Source organism: Macaca thibetana, chromosome 3, assembly GCF_024542745.1.
Source record: "Macaca thibetana thibetana isolate TM-01 chromosome 3, ASM2454274v1, whole genome shotgun sequence".
NCBI classification, from domain to species: domain Eukaryota; kingdom Metazoa; phylum Chordata; class Mammalia; order Primates; family Cercopithecidae; genus Macaca; species Macaca thibetana.
This window is the reverse complement of record NC_065580.1, coordinates 30248274-30268813: the sequence shown is the minus strand read 5'-3', so window position 1 is coordinate 30268813 and position 20540 is coordinate 30248274. Positions and strand designations below refer to the sequence as shown.

General features: G+C 52.2%; 1 protein-coding gene across 1 annotated transcript; it reads right to left on the bottom strand.

Moving 5' to 3' along the window:
* Positions 1 to 736: 736 nt before the first annotated feature.
* LOC126950046 (filamin-C-like) lies at positions 737 to 2420 on the bottom strand. The gene is made up of 3 exons (XM_050783182.1): positions 2232 to 2420; positions 1357 to 1566; positions 737 to 1238 (listed from the first exon to the last, which is right to left on the bottom strand). The coding sequence occupies exons 1-3, from the start codon at positions 2314 to 2316 to the stop codon at positions 1051 to 1053; spliced, it is 483 nt and encodes a 160-aa protein (XP_050639139.1). The 5' UTR covers positions 2317 to 2420; the 3' UTR covers positions 737 to 1050.
* Positions 2421 to 20540: the final 18120 nt, after the last annotated feature.

Below are 20540 nucleotides of genomic sequence, written 5' to 3'. Positions count from 1 at the left end.
CAAAAAGGGACATTGAGGGCGGAGCTGTGAACCCTTCCAAAGCTCTCCCTCCCTGCCATAAAGACCAGAAGTCAGAAGCTACCCCTCCCCCTAGCCCAGGAAGGGACTGAGGTCTCCCCAGCCCACTCTCCACAGAGCTTAAAGCTTCAGTAAGGAGAGGGCAGCTTCTCTGCCCCAGCGTCTGGGCCCCTAGTGGGCCTGAGCCTTTGCCACAGGCGGCGGGGAGGCTGTAACGCCACTGTAAGACCTGGCCTCAGTGCCTGGATCTGGGGTCACAGAGGAAAGCCAGGGCCAGCCAGCCAGAAGAGGAACAAGGAAGCGGCAGTGCTATTCCTGGCAGGTTTAAGGAAAGTGGCTTCCTGGCAGGTTTAAGGAAAGTGGCTTTGTTGACCGGGTGCCTCTGGAAGGCAAGTCCTGCAGGGGGCTAGGTAGTGGGACGGTTCAGAGCACAGACTCCGGCAGGGTTGCCACGGCACATCCTGGAGCTCACGCGTTCTGCTCTGGGGCCTCTGGCAGGTCACTTCACTTTTGGTGGCTGATTTTTCTGAGCTGTGACTGGAGCTCTAACAGCACCCACTTCATGGAGTGTTTGTAAGGGTTAGTACCACATGGTGCCTGGCACAGAGGTATGAGCACTTATTACTTCCCTTATGAAGAATGGGGGCACCTCCATCCCCATTTTACAGAATCGGGGAGAATCAGGGTGAGCAGCTCTAAACCACACTGGGAAGACGTACAAGGCTTCCCTGGTCCCACAGCCCCCTTCCAGTCCCTCATGTCCCAGCCTCTGCCCCTGAGCCTGGCCCCAGTCTGCCCTCATGTCACGTTCCCGGGGAGGGACACTGTCCTGACACAGACAAGGTCCTCCAACCCCAGGGGCACAGTGGGGTGAGGAGGCTGTGACTTTACTTCACCTCCAAGGCAGGTGTTTGTAGTGTCTGATTCTGTGCGTGTGTCTGGGTGTGGCACGTGTGTGTGTGTGTGTGTGTGTGTGTAATGTGTGTTTGGCTGGAGGTGGGGGCTGAGGCTGGGGAGGTACTTTTTTGGCATTCAAGGGACCTTAACTTTGAAGGGGCTTCCAGGGACACTTTCGTCACCCCACTTGACGATGAAGATGTAGTCCCCTTTCTCCTTGACAGTGTAGGTGACATTGTACACCCGGTTCCCCATGTGCTTCACGTACACCTCCTCACAGGGGGTCTTGGGGCCGTGCACGCCCACCATCATCATGTTGGTGCCTGGAGAGGGAGGCAGAGGGATGGGCTCACACCAGGGAGTCCCCTACTGTGACCCACACCCTGCTCCCTGACGGCCTCTTGCTCACACCCTGGGAGACACCCTCCCCCCGCCACCTGCCTGCTTTGCTGCAGTCCACGGTGAAGGAGTTCTTCTGGCCCACGAAGGCCTGGGACAGCCCAGGGCCCCGAGTCACCACCTTGCTGGCATCTGAGGAGAACTTGGGGATGGAGCTGTAGCTGGAGCCCCGGCTTGAGGAAGACTTGGTCACAGTCTCCACCAGAACGGTGGATGTTTCGTGAAGGCTGTGGCCTCCGGACAGCCTCGGACCTGAGGGGCGGGTGGATGGGGCACAAACCTGGTCAGAAGGGCTTCCTGTTCTTCCCCAGGCAGGGGACCTTCGGTCAGCATTGCCACCCTGTGGGACTCACTGCCTGCATTCGCGGCTCCCCTCAAATTCCTCCAAGGGCCACTCTAGAAGCACAGCCCCATTCCCAGCCAGGGCCCTGAGCTGCCAGCTCCAACTGGTGCTCCACCCCAGGGCTGGGGCCTCAGATGCTGTGACCCTCACCCTTGCAGGCTTTGGGAACTCAGGCTAACTCACAGGGTAAGAGTCACTTTACAAAGGAACACCCACCCAACGCATCCTACAGACAGCCTCAAGAGGGGAGCTTGCTCAATACTGACTGTGTCTTCTTGGAGCCGAGGAATATGGGAAGCCAGGAGGGGAGAAAGTGATGCTAGAGCCTGAGGAGCCAGCGCAGGCCAGAGCTGAAGGAGTGAGGGGCCGCGATGGAGAGGAAGAATGGGACTTTTACACCATCATGCCTGACTCCACAGAATGTGTGCTGTGTAGAGCCAGGCCCACCTCTAGCCCTGGTAAACTGACCATGGTGTCTGGGGTCAGACTATGGTCTGGATGTGCGTGGCCACCGGAGCCCTCCAGGCTGGGCTGGGCTGCAGGTTGGATGGACCTCCCTGAAGCCAGCACTCACCAGTGACCTTGGCCTTGAAAGGGCTGCCCACGATGTGCTGGGGGCCACCGTACTTGATGGCAATGAGGTAGTTGCCAGGGGCCATGGGAGTGTAAGTGACCACGTGGCCCTCAGGACACTCCCGACAGTCCAGCTGCACCTTGGAGGGGCCATCAATGGTGACAGACAAGGCCTCCGAGCCGGCGTTCAGGGTGTTCACGATGAACTCTAATGACACACCTAGAGGCCAGAGGTAGCAAGGCTGAGGGCAGGAAGGGCTTGTGGCCCAAGAGGGGCTAGGCTCCAGTTCCCTTGGCAGCCTCTGTGGGAAGCTGTCACCTCCCCATGCCCAGCCTGGCCCCTGCCTGCCAGCCCAGCCTGGGGACAGGAGGAACCAGGGTCCAGTGTGCAATCCTCGGTGCATACCTGCTCTGAGGGGCACTAGCCTAGCTGTGCTGGGTACCAGGAAAATGAGAGATGATGTGCCCTGTCCTGGCTGAGGAAGGCAGAGCCCCACACTGTGTGAAGCAGGCTGAGAGCACAAGGCAAGTGCCTGATGGGCTGTGTCAGCTGTGGGTGCATGAGCACTCAAATGTGGGAAACTGAGTGTGGCTGGACTAACCTGGGAGGGCTTTGGGGAGGAGGTGGGTCAACAGGGAGGACTGGAGGGGCTCCAGGGAAAAAGCAGATAAACTTGTTGGGAGAGCCCCAGATCTGGAATATGAGGAGGGGATGCACAAGTGCTCCTGATGGGCTGGTAAAATCTCACAGCCAACCCCAGGGCCCCAGTGGAGTCCCAGGAGACAGTCCCGTCACTCCAGGAGCTGCAAGGCTTGGGTAGCAGGGGGCCACTAGGGGAGGAAGTGCCACAGCAGTCTTAGTAAGAGTAGCCAGACAGCAGGCGCCCTGCTGTGTCCAGGGTTGGTCTGGGTCACATGTCTCCTTGCAAACCCACACCCAGCTCAGGCAGAGGACAAAGGTTTCACTGCATTGGGCCTGATCCTAAATCCCACCCCTCCGGGTGAACTGCCCACACCCCCGGCCCTGCCGCCCGCCTGGTCCAGACAGGCTGAGGCTCTGGGGCAACAGGTGCCCAGGAAGAAGTTTCTTTCAGCTTCCTCCCAGGGGCAGGGTGGGGGAAGACCAGGGTACAGGGGGAAAACCCCCAAGCAGGGCCTTTAGGTAAAAAGGGGTGATTACCCAGTGCCTCCCTAAACTCTTGGAGCCCCTCAGCCCCAGCCCCAGGCCCCACAGCTATGGGGTAGGGGGAGGGTGGAGGCAGGGGGAGGGGAGGTCTTGCCAGTATTTTTTATGGACACAGCCGGTGCACTTTCGGGCCCTGGTGACTGGGTCCGCGGAGGCCCAGGCCCACCCCAGTCCTCTGCCCCTGCTCCCCACTTCCCCTCCGCTCCTCCTCCCCCCTTCCCTCTGCCCCCACACCTCTCGCTGTCTCCCCTGGGGCACACCCCTTGGGCCAGCCCCGCGGAGCCACCCCCACCCCCAGGGATGGCCTCTGGACCATTCCTCTTGCTGCTGGAGGAGCAGCACCCTGGTCCTCACCCTGCTGTGCCCAGCGTGGCTGCGAGGCTGGGAAAGTCCCCCACTCCCGCCTCTGCTCCCGGGTACCCGCTCCGCCCCTCCCAGGTCCGGAGACAACTGCGCGAGGCCAGCGCTGGTCCTTGCCATCTCCCCCAGCATCCCGGCCACACTAGTCTCACTTTTCCTCCACATTTAGCCTCTTCATTGTTGTCTTCTTAAGTTCTGGGACAGGACCTACAGAAACCAGCCCAGGAACTATTGCGCCCCATCCTTCTCCGCTGCTTGGGGGGCCGACGTCTACCATTCCCGGCCGCGAGCCCAGGGACAGATGGAGCCTCTACCTGACACCGTCTTCCCGCAAACTCTTGCACAGTTCCTGCCATTGGCCTGAAGATCGGGGGGGGGGGGGGGGATGAAAGCTTTAAACCTCAACCTTTTTTTTTTCCCGAAAGGGTGAGGGTGGCCCGATAAGAGCGTGGGTGAGTGCATGGAAAGTAAGGATCGGGCCTCGCTCCTCAGTGGCCCAAGCCAGCCTCCAGCGGGATGCCCGGGAGCCCCCATCCTGGGCGATGGCGAGGGGAGAGCAGCAGAGACTGCGCCCCCCACCGACTCCGCCGCCTGGGCCTTGGGGCTCGTCGGGCGCCAGCACCCCAAACTGATGGGGCGTGAGGGGAGCCTGGGAAGTCCCAGGTCGGCGGGGCGCACCCTGCTGTAGGCACCCACCCGAGCTCGGTCTCCAGGCACAGCTGGACGCGGAACCCGCAGTCTACTCCAGTCTTCATCCCTCCGCCCGCAGGTGCCTGAGGGGCGCGGTCCCTGGTGGAGCCCTAGACTTGGGGTTGGGCAGCAGCGGGTACCGCTCCCCCTACCTTCGGGGCGCACCGGACTGGGACGCGGAGAGGAGCGCGCGGCTGAGGGTACCCACCTGTCTGCGGTGCGCTTGCATGGCTGCGCCCTGGAGCACCGGTCCGGACGGCGGGGCAAAGCTGGCTCTGCCCGGACTGCGCTGGGTTCTTCTGCATCGCGCAGGTCCCGCCCGGGGAGACCACCCAAGGCGGCCGGCACTTATCGGCGGTGACTACGTACCTGGACTGAGCACTGGGCCAGACAGCGCCGTGGCCTAGACCACCACTGGGCTCCTTCGGCAGTCTGGAACAGGGAAATAGTAATTCCTCAACCCCAAATTCCCCCCGCGCCCCGCCCCCGATTCCTCCCAGCTCTGAAGGGTCCTCAGGTCTTCCCTAGCCCACTCTCTCGGTGGGACTGGCACCTGAAAGAGATGCTTTCCCGGGTCAAGAGCGTTAGGATGCCAGGTGGTGGCTTGCGCCTGTAATCCCAGGGCTTCGGAAAGACCAGGCAAGAGGATCGCTTGAGTCCAGAAGCTGGCCAGCATGGGCAACATAAGGAGACCCAGTCTCTACAAAGTAATAAAAAGAAATTAACCGGGCATGACGGTGAGCGCCTGTAGTCCCAAGGTACTCTGGAGGCTGAGGCGGGAGGATCACTTGACATGGGGAGGTGGAGACTGCAGTCAGCCATGATGAAGCCACTGTATTCTAGGCTGGGCAATACATTACGAACCTGTCTCAAACAAAACAAAACAAAACAAAACAAAAAATCAAGAGACGACTCGAGTTGGGGCAGGATGTCTGTTTTCTGCTTTCACACAGAGGGTAGCCCACACCCTCAGAGCCGACTCATCCTGTTGCCCCTCTGACATGTCCCAGCCTGGGCTGAGGCCCTGCCCTCTGGGGTTCTGAGGCCTGTGCAGCCACCTCAGTCTGCTCCCACAGGAAGGGACCATCAGCTGCACCCCGAAGCCATGCCCAAAAGGACCCTGCCCTGAGCCAGGAGCGTGCTGCCTGCACTGTGAGCCAGGTCAGCCATGTGCCAGCCTCAACACCACCTCCTGCATGCCTTCTGTGGCCCACAGCCACAACCTGCCACCTGAGGGTCAACGAGTCTGGGACATGCCCAGGGGTGCCTGTCCTCTCACTCTGACAGTGGCCAGGGGAGTGCAGAACCCATGCACAAGTCAGCAAATACTGGCTCTGGCCTGGAACTGAGCCAGAGACCATAGGGAAACAGGCACAAAATCTTTTTCCTGCCCTTAGGGAGCCTCCAATCCAGTTGAGAAGATAAGCTCATAGCCAAGCTACCACAAGATGTAAGAACCATTGGGCAAATTAAGAGGAGGTGTGGAAGACTGCAGTGTGTGCTTTGCCAGAGGAGGGCACAGGAGGCAGCAGAAGCCCGTCCAGGCTGGGCAGTCAGGGGACCTTTCCAGACAATGGGTCCTTTGAGCTGGGTCTTCATGGGAAAGTGGGTTTCCACCTGAAGGAGAGGGAGTATGTGAGGGTCCTCCGTGCACAAGGACAGGGTGGAGAGAGGTGGGTTGCAGGAGGCCATGTGGGAAGGCCATGGGAACAGGCTGCTGGAAGCCTTGCAATTAGGACTTTCTTCTATGGGCAGTGGGGGGCACTGACGGCTGAAGCAGCGTGTGGCATGGTCAAGGGGGTGGTTGAGGAATATTCACTTGGTGGGGGCTGGATGCAGGCAGAGGCATCAGGGCTGTGACAGCAGTTGTCTAGGCATGGAGCCAGGGGTCCAGTGGGCTGGCGAAAGGGGGGTGTTTCTAAAGGACGGGCAGGAGTCTGTGACTGGCTGGGTCCCCTGGAATAGTGGAGGCCGAGTTTGGGACACTAGGATAGCAGTGGTGCTGGGGACGTGAAGAGAGCTGGGAGGAAGAGGAGGTCATGGCTACGCAGGGGGGTGTTACTGGTTTACAGGGGAATAGTGTTGCCAGATTTCACAAATAAAAATGCAGAACGTCCTGTTAAATTTGAATTTCAAATAAACAGCACAATTTTTTAGCATAAGCTCAGAGTCACAGTGGGAATAAGCTGTAGAGAGTGGAATCAATTTGAGGTCCTTAGGATCCTGGGGGCTGGCCAGGCCTGTCCACACTGACCTCCAGCCAAGTAGCGTGGACCTATCCTTGGCACGACCTACTAGGCCTTCTCCCTGGAAAAGTTATTGTCATGAGAAGTCCAAGCCTCCTCGCCCTCCCTGGTCACTGTGACTCTCAGCTGCTTCCTGCCCAGCTCACCCCCTGCTCTGCCCAGTCCCACACCCCAGCACCCCCACCTGCCCTCTTCATGCCTCTATCAGAGCCCCTGAGTGTTGCTGGACAGCATCTCATCACTCCATTGCTTCCATTAAGATTCATGGCCACAAACCTCAACGAGCACCGGACGCTGCCGGAAATCCTCCTACAATCTCTTGGCAAATCATTCTCCCCGTCCCTGAGAGGAGCATTTTTTTTTTTCTTTAACTTCCAGTGGTTCTGCCCCTTACTTGCCATGTGATCTTGGCAAGTTATTGAACCTCAGTCTCAGGTCCTCCCCTATGAAACGGGGGTAATAAGAGCACCTCTGTCATTGCTGTCGTTAAGGATTGTCTTAGGCTGGGCACGGTGGCTCACACCTGTAATCCCAGCACTTTGGGAGGCTGAGGTGGGTGGATCACCTGAGGTCAGGAGTTCAAGACCAGCCTGGCCAACATGGTGAAACTCCATCTCTACTAAAAATACAAACATTAGCTGGGTGTGGTGGCGCCTGTAATCCCAGTTACTCAGGAGGCTGAGGCAGGAGAATCACTTGAACCTGGGAAGTGGAGGTTGCAGTGAGCCGAGATCCGTGCCACTGCACTCCAGCCTGGGTGACAGAGCAAGACTGTCTCAAAAACAAAATAAAACAAACAACAACAAACAGACAAACAAAAAACGATTGTCTTAGCCTGAGTTCCTGGAAATCAGAGCCTGAGATAAATAAAGGCTTGTATGCAGGCTGATTTTGGAATATGATCCCCAGGAGCAGGAGGGAGGATGGGAAGTGTGAAACTGGGAAGGATGGAGAGCCAATACAAGGGTGCATTATGCAATGGCGCCGACCACTGCGGTGGGCATCAGCGTCCAGTCCTGCAGGTCTGGGGGAGCCATATGAAAGGGAGGCAGGCAGTAGAAGCCATTGGCACCGGGAGGCCCCCAGGGCGTTGACTGCTCCCAGTTATGCATGAGCCAGTGCTCACGTGGTTTCCCGAGTGTATCCAATGCTGTGCATCAGAGAAATTCCAACATGAGAGAGGTAGATTTGCAGCCAGGACCTGAGGAGAAACGCTGTCAGGATGCACTGTGTGGAGCTGCTTGCAAGTTGCGTACGACTGGAATGAGATACGACTGGAATGAGGTACGACTGAGAGGACTTGCTTAAGAGGTGGCCAGCACAGGTGTTAAGTGGGATAATACGCACAGAAAACTTTTTACAACGCCCAGCACATTTTAAGCACCGCAATCTGTTATTATTTTTATTGTCATAATCATCATCTCCCTCTAAGGTCCAAACTGAAACGTCAATATTAACATTTTTTAAAAATCTGCAACAGAAGGTAAAGAAGCTTCTGGAAAATTCACCCTATGAAGTGAAAGCCCAGGGCCCCGAGGAAAGGGTGTTATTTGCAAGGCACTTGAGTTCCACAGTTGAGTATGATCACTGAGTGCCTCTCTGTTGGGTGCCAGGCACTGTGCTCGATGCAGGGATACAGTGGCGAATGAGACAGGCTCCTGCCCTGAACCTTCCGGGAAACAAGACTCCTGGTAAAGGGAACAGCATAAGCACCAGACTCAGGTCCACACAAATGTCAGTCTTGGAATAAGCATCTGGTCTGTTTTTCTCTGCTAGGCGGTGGGGGGCCCTGGTGCAGCCTTTCTGACCAGAAACAGCTCTTTCTTTAGAAGAAGGGGATTTTGCTAGAGAAGGAAGGAAGGAACGGCTTGGGTCCAGGCTTGAGTTCTTGCTTGACCTGGAAGCCCCTCTGTGGGGACACTGCTGGTTCCCTTACCGTGATGCATGAACCCCTGGGAGGCATATGGCCGCAGTAGCAGCATACGATGCTCAGTCGGGTGGAGTTCAGAGTCAGTGAGTTCCGAATTCAACTCCTGTGCTACCACTTACTAACTGCGCTGAGTGTCCTCTCATTATCCCTCCTCTCCTCCTCTGCCGTTTATTCCCTGTCCCTCTTGGTCTCCTACAGAAGGCATCACTCTGTGCTTTCATGCCTTCCGGTTTCCTGTTGGTTCCGCAAATGACAGGCCCCAACAGGGGATGAGCGGGCAGGAGGGAGAATGGTTGGCGTATTTCTTCCCCACCCTCCTCCTGCTCTGCCTGGGCTCCCGAGGTTACACTATTCCTTCCCCTTTGTCCCCTCAGCCCGGGAGGTGACAGTGGTTTCCTGCTACTGTTAGTCCCTGGGGGGCCTCAACATTCCTTGCTGGTCCTTATAACCATGTCTGCACATCTGTGAACAGCTCCTTCTTCACATTCTCTTTAGCTAAATTGTTTTTGGGGGAATTCTGTTTCCTCCTGGGTCCTCAACTGATATGCTAACCTTACCCACTTGCTCCACCCAGTTACTTAACCACCCCTAAGCCCAAACCCTTCATCTGTAAAATGAAGTAATACTCCCTACCTGAAGCTGGGAGGATTCAACTGGGCAAACCTAATATGCTGGTTCGCTCCTGTGCGTGTGGTGCCTGGCACACAGGAGCCCCAGCATAAGTGACTCCCATTCTTACTGCCTTTGGGGTGCACCGCTCACGTAGCAGGTTGGTTTTTTCTCTGAGTTTGGTGGCTGGAAGCAAAAGGTCACTGTGGGGAGGGAGGCAGAGAAGGGATTAGTAAATGATTAGATTTTTCTGCTTCATATGATATCTTTTAAATCACGACAGTTGTGACAAATGAAATCAGCTAACGGGCCAGCTGAGCAACCACAGTGGGCGGGGGGATGTGCTTTTTATCAGAGATCTGAGATTCTAATGCCACAACTCATATCTCACAGCCCGGCGACATCTTTCGTAAATTCAGACTAGGTAGCCCACCAGTCCCCTCCCGGGAGGGATTTCGTTTGCCCGTCCTTAAAATGCCCCACAGGTCCACCTCACTGCATTCCAGGCACGGTGCCAAGCTGCAGTGTTGCCCACTCAAGTACAAAATGTCGATCCACACGCCCGGCCGGCCTGCCGGGTCATACGCAGGGTTGGGACCCAATACTTCCTTGCTGGATGGAACCTGCTGGGATTTGAGGAGTGTGTGTGAGTGTGAGTTTTTTGTTTTGTTTCCAGTATAGAAAGACCAAGGCACTCAGATTGCAATATATATATATATAAAAAATGTATTGCACTATATATAATAAATATATATAAAATAAAGATATATATCTTTATATATGTAATACATATAAAATAAAGTTTACTAAACATATATATACACACACACACACACACACACACACACACACATTAATTTAATTTTTGGGAGGATCTTGCTCTGTCACCCAGGCTGGAGTGCAGTGGTGCAATCACAGCTCATCTCAGCCTTAACCACCTGGGCTCAAGCAATCCTCCCACCTCAGCCTCCCAAGTTGCTGGGACTACAGGTGTGTGTCATCATGCCTGGCTAGTTTTTTTATTTTTTATTTTTGTAGAGACAGGGTCTCCTCCTATGTTGTCCAGGCCAGTCTTGAACTCCTGGACTCAGGCTATCCTCCCACCTCAGCCTCCCAAAGTGCTGGGATTAGAGGTGCGAGCCACTGCACCCAGTCACATTGCATATCTGAACCCCATGCCACAGCCTGCCCCTGGGGGCTGGGCAGGAGGTTTCCAGACACTCACACAGTGACCCCCCCAAGCCTGGAGGTTCTGCAGCTGGAGGAAAACTTGCCAGTAGAGCCTCGTGCCTCTTCTCACCTGGGGCTTCTTTAATCCCTTTTGACTTCTCAAAGGCTGACCACTGGGGATCCCATTAGGGTTTGGAGAAGCTAAGAGGTTTGGGGAAGTGTGCCCCCCACCTGGCATTCTCTCTTCTTCCCACCTCAGCTCTTCCTGTCCTTCCTGGCCTTACTCTCAAGCTTCCACAGTGCCTCCTCTCACAGTCCAGTAGGACTGTCTGCAATGATGGACGTGTTCTAGATCTGTGCTGTCCAATGTAATGGCCACATAAAGCTATTGGCACCTGAGCAACTGAGTGTCTGAATTTTTCATTTTAATTAATTTCATTACTTTAATGTAACTAGCCGTGTGTGGCTAGTGACTTACCGTACTGGGCAGCACATATTTAGACCTCGAAGACTCCAATTCTCGAGACAATTTACTCCCACAGGCTGAGACAGTTTTGTAACAGATCCACAACGGCTATGATGTGAATAAGGCCCCCTAGAGTTGTAAGGCACAAAGCTCCCCCTGTGGCAGCCCCGGCTTCAGGAGCCCCCCCTGCACCCGATAGGGCAGTGATAATGACTCCTGGGCCGAGTGCTCAAGGGGTGCCAGGCCCATGCCAGGTGGGCTACACAGATGATGGTGATTTGTGCTCACAGCTGCTCTAGGAGGTAGGTGCTACGATGGTCCCCAGGAAACTCCAAACCCAGGACTTGGAGAATTTAAGAGGCTCAGGCAGAGGAGAGGAGCTGGTTCTCCATCCCAACTCTGGTGGGCCCCAGACTCTCCACCACAACGCAGACCTCTGCTTGCCCCCCTCAGCCCCTGCACCTGCCCCACACCCTCCAAGTGGCTTCTCTGCACACTGAGAAGTTCAGCTTCTCCATGGTTTCCACAGCACTGCGTCTTCCCTCTGCTACGGCATCCAGGCTTATCTCCTGGGGCGCCAGGCTAGGAGTGCCCTGGGAGCTGGGCTTTACCATCTCTGCACTCCCTTGCTTTTTTAGAGAGAGGAATGGCCCTGAGGGTTATTTGGATGGGCACACACAGAGGTCTCGCCTCCAACTGCCTCAAACCACATGCAGTGCCCAGGAATTGGGTTGGAGGGTGGTCCTGAGACTCGGAAGCCGCTTTGGCCCCTGCTCTTGTGATCCTGATTTGTGGCTGCAGAATTCAGATCTCCAACAGACAATGCCTGTTGGGGCTGAGCAGCCTGGGGGCTGGGTGAGGAGGGGCATAGCCCACACCTGCCAAGGGCCCTATGCTTTGGGGCAGCTCAGCACCTCTCAGCTATTCTCTTGACTCCCTTAGCAGTCAGGCCCTGAGTTGCCAATGTTTGCCTTCCCCGGTTGGTTGGCCAGAGGAGACATTATCTCTCAGGAACTTGGGTCAAGACTAGCCAAGAGGCCTCTGGACAACAGCCTGGCCTCACCCACCATAAGTCCCACCCCACTGTTTGGAGGCAAGCAGGACCTTAGACAGGGGCCGAGGCCGTGGGAATGGCGGCTGCTGCTGCTAAGTAATGGGAAGTAGGAGCGTCCAATGCAAGCGGCTAGTTAGAGGCCAGTGGATCTGCAGCTGGGGCCCTCTCAGGGCACCGGGTGTCCTGGCACCCAGTGGTGATCTCAGGCCACTCCCCTTTTTTGGTAACAACTTTATTGAGATATAAGTCACATACCATACAATTTACCCATCTAAAGTGTACAATTCAATAGTTTAGGCCGGGCACAGTGGCTCATGCCTGTAATCCCAGCACTTCGGGAGGCTGAGGCGGGAGGACTGCTTAAATCCAGGAGTTCGAGATCAGCCTGGGCAACATAACAAGACCCTGTCTCTACAAAAAAGATAAATAAAACATTAGCCAGGCATAGTGGCACATGCCTGTATTCCCAGCTACTTGGGAGGCTGAGGTAGGAGGATTGCTTGAGCCTGGGAGGTCGAGGCTGCAGTGAGCCATGATTGTACCACTGCACTCCAGCCTGGGAGGACAAAGCGAGTCCCTGACTCAAAAAAAAAAAAAAAAAATTTTCAATATAATCACAGAGTTGTGCAACCATCACCACAACCAATTTTGGAACATTTCATCATCCCAAAAAGAAATCTTGTACCCTATCCTGTCCCAAAGCAAACCACAAATCTACATTTTTTAATCTGTGGATTTGCCTGTTCTGAACATTGTATTTAAACAGAATCACACAATATGTGGTCTTTCGTATCTGACTTCTTTCACGTAGCATGTTTTAAAAGCTCATCCATGTTGTAGCATGTAGCAGTACTTCGTTCCTTTTTACTGACAAATAATATTTCATTGCATTTATATACCACATTTTATTTATCCATTCATCAGGTGACAGACATTTGGGTTGTTTCTACTTTCTGGCTGTTATGAAGAATATTGCTTAAACATTCATATACAAAGTTTGTGTGGACATGAGCTTTCATCTGTAATGAGGAAGAGAATTGTGGCATTATATGGTACTTCTATGCTTAAGCTTTTTTTTTTTTAAACAGAGTGTTGCTCCGTCACCCAGGCTGGAGTGCAGTGGCACGATGTCAGCTCACTGCATTCTCCACCTCCCGGATTCAAACAATTCTCCTGCCTCAGTCTCCCAAGTAGCTGGGATTACAGGTGTGTGTCACCACACCTGGCTAATTTTTGTATTTTTAGTAAAGACGGGCTTTCACCATGTTGGCCAGGCTGGTCTCGAACTACTGACCTTAAGTGATCCACCCACCTCAGCCTCCCAAAGTGCTGGGATTACAGGCAGAAGCCACCACGCCCGACCTCTATGTTTAAGCTTTTGAGCAACTGCCAGACTGTTTTCCAAAGTGGCTGCACTGTTGTACATTTCACATACAACAGCAGTATGCGAGGGTTCCAATTTCTCCACATTCTTGACAATACTTCTTATTATCTGTCTTTTTTATTATAGCCATCCTGTAAGTGTGAGTGGTATTTTATTGTGGTTTTGATTTACATTTTCCTAATGAATAATGATGTTGAGCATCTTTTCACGTACACACTAGACATTTATATATTTTAATCGGAGAAGTGTCTATTCAAATCCTTTGCCCACTTTTAAACTGGGCTATTTGTCTTCTTATTATTCAATTGTAAGAGTTATTTACATATTCTAGATACAAGTCACTTATCAGGCATATGGTTAGCAAATATTTTCTCCCATTCTGTGGGTTGTCTTTTCTCTTTTTTGATGGTGTCCTTTGCAGCACAAAAGTTTTTAATTTTGATGAAATCCAATTTATGTTTTATTCTTTTGTTGCTTGTGCTTTTGGTGTCATTTTAAAGGAATCATTATCTAATCTAAGGTTAGGAAGATTTATCCCTATATTTATTTATAGGAGTTTTATAGCGTTAGCTCTTCTATATAGGTCTTCGATCCATTTTAGTTAATTTTTATATATTGTGTGAAGTATGGTTCTGATGTTAGTTGCATGTATGTTTATAATTATCATATCTTCCTGATGGATTACACTTTTATCATTATAAAATGTCCCTCTTTATCTTTAGTAATTAAAAAAAATTTAAATCTACTCTGTATGATAGTTTTCTTATGGTTGCTGTTTGCTCTCTCTCTCTATATAGGAAATCATATATATACACACATATATGTGTATATATATGAAACACATTGGAAATCAAACCAGAGTAAATAACATTTTTTAAAGTGGATAATGATAAATCAACATTGTATATTTTAAAAAGCAAATCATTCAAGAACTTTGGTGGTTTATTGCTGTAAGAAATTCCTTGCAACACATTTCAGAACTGATCAGGACAAACCTCTGGGTATCAGCATAGTCACTGGGAACTACTAGTTTAGGGTAGAGTTTCTGGCTCTGCTCTACTCATCTGCTTGGAAGTTTGACTAATAAACTTCTGAGCCCCTTCATCATCATCACATATATGTACATATATATATATAATATTTTAAAGAATTTTAATTTTTTATTCCTCTTACATTTCCCCTTGTTTATTCACAAGAATTATATATAATTAACATGTTTGTCTAAATAAATTCAAAAGACCATTTAAAAAGAAAAGCTAAAACACAGATAAAAATACTGTATTGGCTTATTTGGCAGTTTTTTTTTCTTAGTGGTACATAAATATTTGCATAATTACAATTGGTGACATGACAAAACATGATACAATAAATTTAAATTAATATGAAATAGTATGATACAACATTAGGACAACAGATGCCATATGACTCTGATAATACCTCCACTTACTTTCCTAAAGTTTTGCAAACATTTCACTCTTGGTTATCACTTCAAAAGAATGGGCAATATCTTGATGCACGGCTTCCTACCACAGCACATCTTCCTGACTCTTGGTATCTAACTCCTTGGGGACCAGTTTTGGGGCTTCACTCCTCACTCTCCAGGGATCTTTTACTTCCTTGTTAGTGCTCCTGATCAGTGTGCTGGCTCTCTCGCTCCAAAATCTATTGATCAATTGCAGGTCATTCAAGGGCTGTTCAAAGTGAAGGGGAAATATTACTTTTCAGCTAGAGTTTCGGATGCGTATTTGGTTTTCGTTTTGTTTTGTTTTGTTTTTGACAGAGTCTTACTCTGTCACCCAGGCTGGAGTGCAGTGGCGTGATCTCAGCCTCCTGGGTTCAAGCAATTCTCGTGCCTCAGTCTCCTGAGTAGCTGGGATTACAGGTGTGCGTCACCATGATGGTAGGTATCAATTTTTTCTACCCTCTTATTAAATCTATTTATATCTTTAAATCTAAAGTGTGCCTCCTGTAAATAGCATGTTGTTGGATTTTGTTTTTAATTTGTATGTTTTTAAATTAATTTATTTTTATTTTATTTTTATTTTTTGGAGACAGGGTCTTTCTTTGTTGTCCAGGCTGGAGTACTGTGGTTCATCACAGTTAGCTGTAACCTTGAACTCCTGGGCTCAAGCGACCCTCCCACTACAGGCTCCTGAGTAGCTAGGACTTACAGGTGTGTGCCACCATGCCAGGCTAATTTCTATTTCATTTTATTTTTTGTAGAGTCGAGGTCTCTCTATGTGGCCCAGGCTGAAACTCCTGGCCTCAAGCAATCATCCTGCTTTGGACTCCCAAAATATTGGGATTACAGGCACGAGCCACCGCAACTGGACAGATCTTATTTTTAAATTGGGTCTGACTATCTCTGCCTTTTGGTTGAATTGTTTAATCTAGCAGTGCTCAACCTTTTTGGCATCAGGGACCGGTTTCGTGGAAGACAATTTTTCCACAGACAGTGGAGGGTGGTGGTGGTGGGTGGTTAGGGGGGAAGGCTGGTTTCGGGATGAAACTGTTCCACTTCAGATCATCAGGCATTAGATTCTCATAAGCAGTGTGCAACCCAGATCCCTCTCATGTGCAGTTCTCAATATGGTTTGAGCTCCTATGAGAATCATTTTTTTTTTTTTTTTTTTTTTTTTTGAGACGGAGTCTCACTTTATTACCCAGGCTGGAGTGCAGTGGCAAGATCTTGGCTCATTACAAGCTCTGCCTCCTGGGTTCAAGCAATTCTCCTGCCTCAGCCTCCCAAATAGCTGGGACTACAGGTGCCCACCATCACGCCTGGCTAATTTTTATATTTTTAGTAGAGATGGGGTTGTGCCATATTGGCTAGGCTGGTCCCGAACTCCTGACCTCAGGTGATCTGCCTGCCTTGGCCTCCCAAAGTGCTGGGATTACAGGTTAAGCCACTGTGCCTGGCCTCCTATAATAGTCTAATGCCACCGCAATCCGACAGGAGGTGGAGCTCAGGCAGTAATGCTCATTGCTTGCCTGCTGCTCACTTCCTGCCGTGAGGCCCAGTTCCTAAGAGACCAGAGACTACTACCAATCCACGGTGTAGGGGTTGGGGACCCCTGGTTTAATCCCTTCACATTATCAATATACATAGTTGAATTTCCATCTGCTATTTTTAAACATTTCATGTCTTTTTTTGCTCCTCTATTTCTCCTTCACTGCTTTTTTTTTTTTACATTAAGTGAATACTTCTAGTAGGACATTTTAAATCCTTTAGTGATTTTTTAACTACATTTTTGAGTGATTTTCGTCATGTTTGGTCTAGGGCTTACCTGTGGGCAGCATACTATACTGTCTTCCTGTCCCGTCCAGGTAAGCTGCACACAGCAAAGGTCCTGGGCGGAGGCAACGGCAGGAAAGTTGCCTGAAGAGGGATGCACCGCCTGGGACAAGGGAGCCCCAAGGAGGAGAACTGGGGCCTTGAGATGGCCACAGGGTGGCCCCAGTGAGCAAAACAGCGGCTGTGGCTTTGATGGGCATGTGTTTGGGCTGCACGGCCCTGGTGATCACCTCAGATTTATGAGTCAAAATAGATGTCCTGGCCCTAGGACAGGGGCCAGGGGTGAGCATTAAAGGGTATGTCCTAGGGTCTGGGCACCACTGCTGTCAGGCTGCCTTGGCAGCTTCCTCTGCCACCCCCGTCCCACACCTTGACTGCCTCCCATCATGAAGCCCTGAACTGTCCACACTCCCCTCTGCCCCAGGGGCCAATAAAAGCGGGGCAGGGCTCAGTGGGAATGGCAGCTGCCTCACCCTTCCCTTGCACATCCTAAAATGTGTCAAGGCCTGAGCTGGGACTGGCTAGAGGACAGAGAGGGGATGAAGGGCAGAGCGGGGCATCTGATGTGGGGAGGCATCGGGAGTGGAGGCCGCTGAAATGCTCTCCCTTCCCTGGTCAGCCGAAGCCCTGCTGAGAAAGTACCAGGTCCCTATTGGAACCCACTCTCCGCACATCTGGAAATCTTTGGAAACAGACCAGAGACCACGGCACACCTGTGCCATGGGTGAAGACCCAGGGTCACCTACACACCGGAGTCCACCTAGTAGGACAGGGTGCCCTGCCACTCACTCAGACTTCCACAGGGGCCTGACTGAGGGCTTGAGGGAACAGAGTTCAGCTCTTGGTTGGGGCTGGGGTGCATAACAGGAGGGAAGCACTGCCCTTTCATCTTCACTGCAGGCCCCTGCCCCTCATCCCAGTGATGCTCAGCTTCCTGGCATCCACCACACAGTAGTGCAGGGTGCTGCCTGCCAAGCTCTGGTCCAAGGTAGAGGTAGGGGTACAGTGTCTGAAGACCCACGTGGGAGACGGCAGAGGAGAGGGCCTGCCCTAGGCCTCTGACCTCCCACCCTGGCCCTCACCCCCAATCCCAGTGCTGGCTCCTGGAACCCAAAGACTAAGAGCCCCTTGCAAGGTCTTCCCCATGAGATCCGGGCCTCACTGCTTCTCCGCCCCTGCACCCTTGGACAGTCAAGGCTGGTGGGCCCATGTGGCCTCCACCAAACCCCTGACTCTCCTGGGAGATGCACCTGGAGCAAGAGGGGTGATTAACAAGCATACCATGACTTGCAGTGGGATATGCAGGTCAGAGAATGCACATGCACAGGTGTGCAGGTGCCCAGCTCAGTGTCAGTTCCCTCCCAGCCCTGCCAGGGGCCAAGAGGAAAGCACTCCCTCCCCTCATTAGCTGCCACCAGTCCTGCTTTCCAGGGCACTCGGAATATGCATGGCCCCCGGGCCAGCTCTGCCCCTCCCACCAGGAGGTATGGGCAAGAGACAGGAGGCCAAGAGAATGGGACAAAAGGGATTTCTTCCCTCTGCCTGCAATCTTCCCCTGGCAAAGGTCCCAAAGGACGGCCCCTCTGAGGGTGGAGGTGGTTCCCAGCTGATGCTAGGCCCTGGATGCCTGGAAGTTCCACAGTAGCTTTCAGAACCCTGTCTACACCTTTGCAAGTGTCCACTTCACTCAACTCTCCTCTGCCCAATATCACCTGTCTCCTGCCAGGACCCTCACCTGAAGCCACCCACATGGAGGGTGGACTCTTGGCCTGGGTCCGTGGGGCAGTCAGGGAGCCTGATAGACATAACCAAATCCCTGGAGACAGTGCTCAGTCTCCCAAGAGCTTGGAGCGAAGCAGAAGAGGGACTGGCAGGACAACTCGGCGATGGCCCAGAACAGCCAGACTGGAGCGACGGAGTGCGGAGAGAAGACGGCACCACCTTGCCTCTTTGTGAAGGATGCCTCTCGGATCTGTTATTTTTCTTTCTTTTTCCTTTTTAAAAAAATTACTTAGGGCTGGGTTTGGTGGCTCATGCCTGTAATCCCAGCACTTTGGGAGGCCAGGAGATCAAGACCATCCTGGCCAACATGGTGAAACCCTGTCTCTACTATAAATACAAACATTAGGTGGGCATCATGGTGGGTGCCTGTAGTCCCAGCTACTTGGGAGGCTGAGGCAGGAGAATTGCTTGAACCAGGGAGTCGGAGGTTGCAGTGAGCGAGATCGTGCCACTGCACTCCAGCCTGGGTGACAGAGCGAGACTCCATCTCAAAAAAAAAAAAAAAAAAAGAAAATTACTTAGAATTTTTATTTTAAACATACTTGAAAGACTTATTTAAGACATAGTTACATATAAGTCTTTTTTTTAGGTATGAAGGAAAATATAAACCATATAAATTAGTTAAGCTTTTCCTAAAAACTCCTTTTTTTTTTTTTTGAATACAGGTTCAAGTGATTCTCCTGCCTCAGCCTTCTAAGTTAGATGGACTACAGGCATGTGCCACTGTGCCTGAGTAGTTTTTTGTATTTTTAGTAAAGACAGGGTTTCACCACGTTGGCCAGGCTGGTCTCAAACTCCTGACCTCAGGTGATCTGCCCACTTCAGCCTCCCAAAGTGCTGGGATTACATTCATGACCCACCGTGCCCAGCCAAAACTTCTTGACATTTGGAGTTTGAATCTTCTGAATCATGAAACATTTAAAAAATTTTTACATTTACATACAGTAAAATTCACTCTTTTTAGCGTACGGTTCTAGGAGTTTTGGCAAAGGCGGAGAGTTGTGTAAACACTGACACAGTCAAGAGACAGAACTGTTCCCATCACTTCATGCCGTCCCTTCGTGGTCGACCCTTCCCCACATCCCATCCCCTAATTCGTTCTCCGTTTCTTGATTTTTCTTGGGCCTGTTCCTATAGTAAGGCAGCCTGTGTAGGGGGTGGCAGGCAGGCTCTTTGGGGGTCCATGATCATTCTTTCGGTACATGGGCCTCCTTCTCTACATAGAGAACACTCCAGGGCCAGGGTGAGGAAGGAGGCCGCCAGCAGCCAGCTGCTTTCCACCCTTCCCCTACCGTGTCAGGCCCAGTGGAGGGAGAGGGGAAAAGGAGGGCGTGGCCCAGGGGCAGTCTAGGGATCTCTGAGTTGAGGGAGAGTGGGAACCTGAATGCCTCCCGGCTCTGCCTGCCCCAGGGAATCAGGCAGGACAGCTGGTCATGGTGAGGCAGTCGCCCAGAACCGCCGGAGCACCGGACATGTTCTATGGAGCAGCTACTGCTATGTTTAGTAGAATCTTTTCCACTGTGTGTCCAGCGCTGGGCTGGGCCTGATCCTCACCGCGGAACAGCAGTTCTTTGTTGCTGACGGTGTATCATTAGTTCCATTTCACAGTGAGGACACCCAGACTTGAGAGGTTGAACAACTTGCTGAGCTCATCCAGCTATGACCTGAACCCAAAGGATAAAATGTCACTGATGGTTTAGTCTGGTTCAAGTGCCAGTGCCTCATGTGACTAGCTGCTGTGTGCCTTTGGGTAAACTGCCCCACCCTTCTGAGCTCGGCTGTCTGGCCCCTGGCACAGTCCTCTTGGGCTCTCCTATGGTCTGCTACTGCAAAGCAGAGCCTCCTTAGAGCCAGTGAAGAGGCCCCATAAGCTCTTTCCTGCCTGAGCAGGTGCCCCTTTCTTCTTCCTAACTTCTCCTGCACCCCCGCTCCCTAGCAATGGCCCCTGGACAGGTTATCAGGGTATGCCAGTATCCCCATGGCTTTGGAGGTGCTGCTCCAGGAGAGAAAGGAGGAGGACGGACTGGAAGACACAGAGGAGACCTGACCCTCGAGACAGGCACGGGTTGGCGGAGACGCTCCTGAATCCACAGGTCCACTGGCGCGCTCAGGGTCCAGTCTGCCCGGTACGGGGGTCT

What these genes read in the sequence shown, in the direction of transcription:
- LOC126950046 (XM_050783182.1), bottom strand. Translation starts at nt 2,316, where the DNA reads ATGGCCCCTGGCAACTACCTCATTGCCATCAAGTACGGTGGCCCCCAG. An exon ending in TTTCAAGGCCAAGGTCACTG is followed by an intron (nt 1,567 to 2,231) that starts GTGAGTGCTGGC and finishes CCCGCCCCTCAG; the next exon opens with GTCCGAGGCTGTCCGGAGGC. An exon ending in CGTGGACTGCAGCAAAGCAG is followed by an intron (nt 1,239 to 1,356) that starts GCAGGTGGCGGG and finishes CTCCCTCTCCAG; the next exon opens with GCACCAACATGATGATGGTG.